Source organism: Panulirus ornatus, chromosome 16 (assembly GCF_036320965.1).
Source record: "Panulirus ornatus isolate Po-2019 chromosome 16, ASM3632096v1, whole genome shotgun sequence".
NCBI lineage: Eukaryota > Metazoa > Arthropoda > Malacostraca > Decapoda > Palinuridae > Panulirus > Panulirus ornatus.
The window spans coordinates 7,961,568-7,970,736 of NC_092239.1; the positions used below are offsets into that span (position 1 = coordinate 7,961,568).

Here is a 9,169-nt window from a genome sequence, read left to right on the forward strand (position 1 = left end):
GGAGGGGGCGAAAATTTTGGGAGCCTTGAAAAATGTGTGGAAGTCGAGAACATTATCCCGGAAAGCAAAAATGGGTATGTTTGAAGGAATAGTGGTTCCAACAATGTTGTATGGTTGCGAGGCGTGGGCTATGGATAGAGTTGTGCGCAGGAGGATGGATGTGCTGGAAATGAGATGTTTGAGGACAATGTGTGGTGTGAGGTGGTTTGATCGAGTAAGTAACGTAAGGGTAAGAGGGATGTGTGGAAATAAAAAGAGCGTGGTTGAGAGAGCAGAAGAGGGTGTTTTGAAGTGGTTTGGGCACATGGAGAGAATGAGTGAGGAAAGATTGACCAAGAGGATATATGTGTCGGAGGTGGAGGGAACGAGGAGAAGAGGGAGACCAAATTGGAGGTGGAAAGATGGAGTGAAAAGGATTTTGTGTGATCGGGGCCTGAACATGCAGGAGGGTGAAAGGAGGGCAAGGAATAGAGTGAATTGGAGCGATGTGGTATACAGGGGTTGACGTGCTGTCAGTGGATTGAATCAAGGCATGTGAAGCGTCTGGGGTAAACCATGGAAAGCTGTGTAGGTATGTATATTGCGTGTGTGGACGTGTGTATGTACATGTGTATGGGGGGGGTTGGGCCATTTCTTTCGTCTGTTTCCTTGCGCTACCTCGCAAACGCGGGAGACAGCGACAAAGTATAAAAAAAAAAAAAAAAAAAAAAAAATATATATATATATATAGGGTGTTTGCGGACACCGCCATCAAAAACGCTGTAGGCATTTAACACCTTTTGCCCAGATTCTTCTGGACATGTGACACCTTTGCCAGACTCCTGTGAATTTTTTGGCACCCCCTTCCTAGAATGTCTGGATGGCTTTTGATAGTCCTCCCCTGCGGGCGTTTGACATTCTCTATCCAGATCCTGTAGTCATTTGACACCTCCACCAGAACCCTTTGGCCATTTGGCATCTTTTAACTGAACTCAGTAGGTGTTTGACACCCTTCACCAGAACCCTCTGGATTGACGCTCAGTACCAGAAGCCAGCGAAGGAATGATTAACATAAGGACCCTGAGAGATACAAATGGGATGGCCACTTCTCTTATGTTTTAATGGGAGGGACGCCGTCAGATGACACCACCACAGAGTGACACCCGTTGTTCTCGACACCCAGAGAAGTGTGTCACAGGAGTGCTTGTTTTGAGGTGGAGGAAACAAAAGAAAATACCTACTTTAGAGCTAGTTTTATTATAAAAATATTACATAAGATAGGATACTGACCAGGTAGAAGTAGTGATGTGCGCGACAGTACTGAGGGAAAGTATGATCATGGGAAACATTGTTATAGACCTGTCGGAAGTTGAATTTTATTACCAGGGCGATGAATATTACTCTCTAAGAAGGGGGAGAAAAAAAGATTGACACCTGAATTTGAGCAAGTGAACAACGGATTACGACGGCGACACAGGCACTTCGTTTCCGTTCCGTAGGTTTTCATGTAGGGCTTAGGGACGAGAGTCAGTGTGGTGACCTGAGTTATAGTGGTGTCCTCAGCCATTGACGGAGTCACCTTGAGAAGACGTGAGACGAATCAACATCACCAGGCATGGGCCGCTGGGTTGTACCATTTCCAAGTACTCCTTACCCAGCTGTAGCCTATTTACCCAATAACTGTTTAACGAATATGTTCAGTGATATATCTATTCCAAGTTTTCCCTGCTCTTACAGCAGAATTGATAAATAATAAAGGATTTGAGTTGCAGTAAAAGGTCAGATGGTGATATAAACAGGGGACGACCGTTAACCGCTTCTGCTGTTTGTCGCGACGTTGCTTGTGACAAAGGCGGCAACAGGAACTTGTGTGACGGTATCCGTCCTTCTTGGCAGTGTTCACAAGGGACAGAATTCTGTGGGCTGTTTTTTTTTTTTTTGGCTACCAGCAAAGGATATGACCATTCTTCTCTTCATGAACACGCCTCGAGGACAGGCCACGTGAAGAACTAATGCATGTCGTGAGAGGAACGTTCTGTATTCGTCTGTTTCTGTACTCATCACTTTTTACGATTCTGTAGATTCAGTGACTGGCTCAGCGGCCTCAGTCGATGCCTCCTCAGCTTCGTCGAGGGCGTTCACCTCAGCAACCTCCTCAGCTTCGTCGAGGGCGTTCACCTCAGCAACCTCCTCAGCTTCGTCGAGGGCGTCCACCTCAGCAGCCTCCTCAGCGAGATCCCCGTCGTCAACTTCAGGTTCTTCAGGAGCTTCCTCAACAAGTTGAACCACTGGAGGATCTTCCTCAACGAGTTCAGCCACAGCAGGGGCAGCTTCTTCAACAGGTGCCGCTTCCTCAGCTGCATCAGTCTCTGCAGGAGGAGCTTCCTGAAGTGCTTCAGATTCTACCGGAGCAGCATCCTCAACAGGGACAGGGTATGATGGGTAGCGAGGGTAGGAGGGTGCTGGGTGGTAGGCGGGGAAGTAGGGATCGACTGGGTAGACGGGTGGGTGGGCGGGATACGGGTCAACAACAATCTCACCCTCGTACTTGACTTCGGCCAACAGGCCGTCACCGTTGTCGCTGTAGGTGACGATCTGCTTGCGGCCGTCGGGCAGGTTGACGGAGTACGAGCCGGCAGTCTTGTACCCGTCACGCGACTCGGTCTTGTCGAACTTCACCTTGCGGTATTCGTCGTTGACGTCGTAGGTGTACTCATACTTGGGAGGGACCTGTCCGGAGAGAGAAACACGGCTGATTATCGTCTCTGTTTAGTTGAAATACCTCAGTTATCTGCACAAAGTTTCTCATCACATAAACCTGCCTCGAAGACAGATCTTTCATTACTGCCCAGTGTAATGGACGATATCACGAGTTTTCCTATGGATAACTAATGTGAGTCAGCCCGCTGAATAGCTGGTATGATCCCCTTAGACTTGTACACACAGTTATTACTGAGACAGGAGTCCCATTGATTGCCACACACACACAGCCACATCAGGCAGTTCTTAATGTCAAAGGACCTTTTTAGTAAATACATTTCCTTTTGAACAATAGTTTTTTTTTCTTTTTTTTTTTTTTAGCCGTAGTGAGGGTGTCTAGCGTAAATTTCTAGTTCCTTGTTGACCACTCCTCAAAGGGTGAAGATTATAACTTTAATGATTATAAAGAATGAAAAAATGAATGGATCAAGGAACCTGAGTGAATTTGGATAATAAATGTCGGGATGACAATGAATATTTTACGATACAGTTGGGGGAAGGATTCCTTAACTTTCCGTCCGGCGTCTGTGAAAGGACTGACTTGTTACTTTCACGTCGGCAGGACAACAACCTTTGGTAAACCAAGTGCTGGAGATCCTGGTGGGACAGAGTTATACCAACCTTGTATAAGAAAGTCTTTAGTCCTCTGTAGACATTGGAGCCCTCTCTCCCTGAGGTAAAAAAACAATATACCGTGTTTGTTTCTCGTGTTCATGTGCTCTTACTGTCTCCTGAGTCTATGGTTCTGAACCCGTCTTTGTTATCGTAAAAACTGCCGTGACTTCTAAAAGCAGCTCGTTCTCAGTTAAGACATTTTCGATGTCTTGTATACTCTGTTTCTGGTCGTCTAAAAGGATATGTAAGTGTGTGCGACCAAGAGCTGCGGTTGATGTTACTTTCAGTGCTACGTCATATGTCCCTAACATGAAGGTACGTCAGAATCTTTCCCGCCGACACTATCTTTAGGAATCATTATCGTCATAAGTGAAATTTGCGGCGCAAATTATTACTCGTAAATACCGGAGGTGATTGCGAGCGGTGACATGCCAACCAGTGTGATGGAGAGGGAGGTAGTCAAATGTCTCGGTTGAGAAAGTCATGAACAGCTTCTGGCGACGATTCGGTAAATTAAGGGACCCGTTGTCGGATACTGGTGAGGTAAGGTGACGGCGGCGTTTATTATACTTTCTCTCCATCCACCACCTGTCTCACTGTAGTATCGGTTCTCGTAGACCTTTTTCCCGTAACCAGCTGCAGAACGTGATTCGGAAGGTTATGTTTTTTACATTAATTACCAATGAACGTATGCACTTACATGAATACGCCAAAGAATGTTTTGAATTGAGAGATTCAGTTATGGGTATGGCATTTGAGGGGTGCAGTAACGTGTGGAGGGCGACCGTGGCAGTCCACCAGCCTGGACACACTATGGCGTAAAACATAACATCGTGTGACCAGCTGTGGCTTTAACGATGGGGACGAAGCTTTCCTGGAAACTATAAATTATGTCTGGGTTCCTCTAGCAGTGTTATCCAACACGTTCCCCACTCACATGTGGTGAATCATCCAAATATATGTGGCGATTTGATTGGTCCTTATTAGTTAATTTTCTGTGTTCAAACTACAGAGAAATAGAGAAAGACTTTATCTGTGAATTATAGATGCAGTATCTTGTATCATGCGGTGGTTATTTTTCGGTACATGCGTACATAATACCTATGCTCTTTCTGGTTAACTAATAGTTATCGTATTTTACCGTACTTCGTTTTAAACTCCTACAGTTACCGTGTGTCATTATGATTCACTCTTGACTGCTAACGGTGTTTCAAAAGACTGTACCTCTTTTTTATTAGCATTGGATACATTTTATATGACATGGCGAATGATGGTGGCCTAGCCACCTCAGGTTTGACCAACATTGAAATCCAAATTAACAACGAAACTCTACGGTTTTCACGCCCCTCGATGTTTTCTTTGCCTTTTCTTTATTGTTATTAATATACGACACACCAGGGACACTCGTTGTAAACACTTATTGTCTCATACAGCGGATGATTTTTAGAATATTTCCCAGACGATCACTATATGCACACAGTCACTGCAGATTCTGTAGGTTAGCCTCTTGAACATGGTGGAGCGACGATTCAAATCTTGGTATATAATGTCTTGATATTCTTTGACTTAACCTTCAAACGGCCTGGTCAGAGGTCTTTCCATGATACCATACGGCTGTACATTCTTGCTTAAAAGGTTAACTTGAATATCGGCATCTGTTTTCTTACCTGTTGTATTCTTGTGATACAGTTAGGTTTTAATACGAACTCGGGTGTGGTGGTGACGAAACATTACTGGCTGCGTAGGTTCGCAGTGCCGCAAGGCAGTACCTTCCACCACTTATGAACACATATAGATAATAGTAAACTAAATTATGTGTGCAGTGACGGACCACGTACTTGTCAGGTCGAACGTTCAACATATGAGTTTTAGGTGTATGTACACTTAGGTAGCGGGAGTAGCAGATACTGCGGGGAACTGGTATGTCAAGGCATGAACTCCGAACTAGGCTTTGGCCTCCATGGCTGAGGACCAGTGGAACGACATACAGTTTGGGATTGGCCCCATGACTGAGGACTGGAGGCACAACATGCAACTAAACTGAAGAACAGTATATAGCACACGATCAAGAGACACTTGCGTTGTCCCATCGAGTTAAGAATAAGAAGGGGACAAGAAAAGAAATCGTAAAAACAAAAGTACGAACATATGAATATTTGTCTTTCCCTAACACATGAATTTAAGCTTTCTGTCAGTCGGCATTCGTGTGTTGTAGCTACACCAAAGTTCAGGTGCAAATCTTTTCATATCCCAAAATCTAATCAGTTCGTCACCTCCACAGGGTATACGTTTGGTGTAAGTATAAGATGTTTGTCATGTGTTCTTCAGTTACACTTACAAGAATATGTCCACGGACGCAGGTCAGACGCAAGGGGGTCACGACATAAATTGCATGCAATGCGGGACGTGGGACGTAAACATTATATGTGACTTAGAGAAAAGGAAACATTACTTACGTCATAGTTGGGTTCAGGGTGATGGTAGAGCTCTGGGGGATGGTAAGGTTCTGGGGGAGGATGGTAGGGTGCTGGAGGGGGATAGGATGGGTAGCGAGGGTAGATGGGGGGTGCTGCTCCCGATGCCACGGCAGCTACCACAGCGAGCACACAGACCTGACAGAGAGATGGACAAGCTGATGGTGAGGCCAGTTACACATATAGAGGATGACGGTAGTGGCAGCAGCTGCCTGCCTGCCGAGGACACATGCTAGGCTTCACCTGTACATACATTGTACTGCCATACCTAGGCCTATACTAGTGCTACCTTACCTCGCATGGTGTTGCTTTTTACCATCTGGGTACAAACAGAAAAATTGGTCATTCTGAAAAGATTATTGTTTTATTCATGTGGAAATAATACGGTTGTTAAGCACTGTTTACATGTATCTAGTTTAATGCTGATGAGCACAATGAGCAATAATACGGTTGTTAAGCAATGTTTATATGTATCTAGTTTAATGCTGATGAACACAGTGAGCAATATATAATTTTAACGAAATGGTTTCCATTTGTGTGAGAATATTGGTAATGATATTATTGTTACCAATGCTTGATAGAATTTGACGTTTGTATCCACTTTTTTATTCGTTAATGGTTAGACTTTTGTCTGAGAATACTACTAACGTTATTCGATTTAGGCTATGGAGAGCTAATGACATTGGAGTGTGAAACATAACTTGATTAAGTAAGCTGATCTGAAACTGATATTATCTGTAGATCTGCCGAATCCTTGATCTTGGCTTCTCGTAGATCAAGCTCGCCTTACAAAAAGTGGAAGAATATTAAAAAAAAAATCACTGATATTTTTTCCAGTTGCACTTGGATATATAGATTTAACGAGAACTTGGTAGTTAGACCGAAGCCTGGTGAGTGTGTTGATACGATGGTCAGCTGGAGCACTTCCTCCTACCTTGAGCGACATGATGGCGAATGTGGTGAGGAGCAGCAGCCTTTGGTCTTATAAACCCCGCTGGCCGAGCCTCCCCAGCGCAGTAGCGACCTCCACAAGGGCGTGGCGACCCATCACTTTCTCCAGCACCTCCTCCTCCTCCGCCGCCGCCCATATGCTCCGCCCTCTTCTCAAACTTAACCCTCAGGGTGGACCTTCTTCCCCCCGCCTTCTTGTATACGTTAGTACTCAGGACTGTTATATTTCTGTCTTGTACTACCTATAGCGTCTGTTGTTTCCTTCTTAACTTAAAATCTTCTGGCGGTAAATCTACCCGTCTTTTGCCCTCAGTACTCTAAAGACTCTGCTTTTCTGTTTCTGAAGACTGACTTAACTCCCGGTAAGCATTCTTTTCCGTAACACTTAAACAGTAGCTCCCTCTGCCAAACTTTCATTAGTACCTCACCTGCAGGTGGGTTGCTGTCATCCATTACTCAAACGTGCACATAATATCTCTCTCTCTCTCTCTCTCTCTCTCTCTCTCTCTCTCTCTCTCTCTCTCTCTCTCTCTCTCTCTCTCTCTCTCTCTCTCTCTCCCTCTCACTGACCACTTGACAGCGTGTAACTTACTTTTTCATTTTCTGTAATTCACCAAAAGTGGTGACTAGCGCTGAATCGTAGCTTGATCGGGACCTAACTCACCTCCACTGGGTATGCCGGCTCTCCAGCCACTCCAACCCTCACCCTTTAGATCTCCCCTATGGCCGTCAGTGTATTATCCTTCTTTACTTAATAAACGTCCTAATTAACCTCCGCTGTTCCTCTGTGCCATCCACCCGCGCCTCCCGTCCCAACCCTCGACCTACGTAGCACCGTCCTCACAAATCCACCAGCCTCCACCCGTGCCACCCTGTATACAACATTGTATTAAGGTTTGCATAGTGCGGTCGTAATTCCAGGCTACCCCTACCACCCCAGATCCCCTGCATGTACTAGTTAGACACCTGAGTATGACGCTCGCCTCTCACCAGCGCCCTACACTTGCGCGTAAATTCCTCAAGGCTGGCTGGCGATATATTCGGAACTACGCTTCGGTTTCGGTACTACGCACTAGATAAAGTTCCCTCCCGATACCTGTCAAGTTTGTATCTGAATGAAGATCAGTGAATACACTGTATAATTCTGTAGATTCATTAATGTTAATGCTTTGAGCGATGAGTTCAGCTTTGGATACGAACTGTACAGAACAAAGACGCTCAACATTGCATTCCAAGCGCGTGCAGTTTTAACACTTCCTGAGCCAGCTGACGCTTTCACTGAATAACTTTGTGATTATGTAATGTATGTAACATACACTGCAGTACCAGTGTAATCTCAGGTCTGTAAAGATTAACTCAGAACACTTGAATCTGTCGTGCACGTAATATGAAGGGTGGGTAGTAGTGGTGCGTTTGTGATGGCTCTTTGCCAGTTCTGGACTTTATGTTCGTAGTTAGAAGGAAACGAAATTAAAGTAATATCCTTCTCAGGTTTAGAACAGTTCTTTTAAGGAAATTCTTTGCGTATTTCTCCGTGTGTGAAGCTTCCCTTTTACCACCTACAGTTTTACCAGTGTGCAAATAGAGAGCAAGGTATGGAGCGTAGTCATTCAGCAGGTTCTTTAGTTTACTCTAGTATTTTCACCACTTGTCGTGGTATCATCACAGTAAATATTAGCAGCACCCACACACCCTACTGTTTCTGGAGAATGGTGGCAAGGAAGACGAGACATCTGTACTCACACAAGTAACCTACTTGCGGACAGAGACAAAGACGGACAGCTTGACAGAAAGACACAGGTAGACAGTCATACTGAAAAAATAAAGAATGGAGGGCATTCACACTAACTTGGAAACACAGGATGAATCGGCGAATAAAAGACTTGTAGATAGAGAGAATCTCGAACACATAAGAAGCATACAAGTAGTTACGTGAGGTTGAGATCACTCAAAAGACAAGGATTGATCAAATGTGGCACTCAAGTTAGGGACACGTTACCGAGGACTGATCTCTTGCACGCGACGGTACGAGGGTACCCTTCGGACCGTCTTGTTTGTAGGGAGTTTAAATCATCCGTTTGTTGGTAGTACAGAAGATGGCAACAAGGAAGGCGTGGCGGGAGGTTGGCAACAAGTAAGCGTGTAACAAATGGGTGAGGTTAGAAACGGGGTTGGTAGCGGGGCGGGTGGCTGGCAACAGAGGTGAGGTCTGTGGCAACAGCAGTGGCTCGAGGTAGAGGGCGGGTGGAGCAAGTGCACGCGACATATGGTCTCCACAGCACACCACGCGTAACCCCATAAATCAAAAGACATTGTGATGAACACAAGCTGTAACCCTGACGATGGGGCTTACTGTCTTGGCACAGATCTGGTGTGCCGGAACGCGTCGA

The 9,169-nt window shown here is 45.2% G+C and overlaps 1 protein-coding gene across 1 annotated transcript; it reads right to left on the reverse strand.

The window, feature by feature from the left end:
- Positions 1–1,215: 1,215 nt before the first annotated feature.
- LOC139754114 (uncharacterized) lies at positions 1,216–6,840 on the reverse strand. The gene is made up of 3 exons (XM_071671203.1): positions 6,763–6,840; positions 5,811–5,966; positions 1,216–2,709 (listed from the first exon to the last, which is right to left on the reverse strand). Exons 1-3 carry the CDS (start codon positions 6,772–6,774, stop codon positions 2,047–2,049), a joined length of 831 nt encoding a protein of 276 aa, XP_071527304.1. The 5' UTR covers positions 6,775–6,840; the 3' UTR covers positions 1,216–2,046.
- Between the last annotated feature and the right edge of the window lie 2,329 nt (positions 6,841–9,169).

Excerpts from the sequence above, each read along its gene's own strand:
- LOC139754114 (XM_071671203.1), bottom strand. Across the intron at positions 2,710-5,810 it reads ACCCTGAACCCAACTATGAC|GTCCCTCCCAAGTATGAGTA; the intron begins GTAAGTAATGTT and ends CTCTCCGGACAG.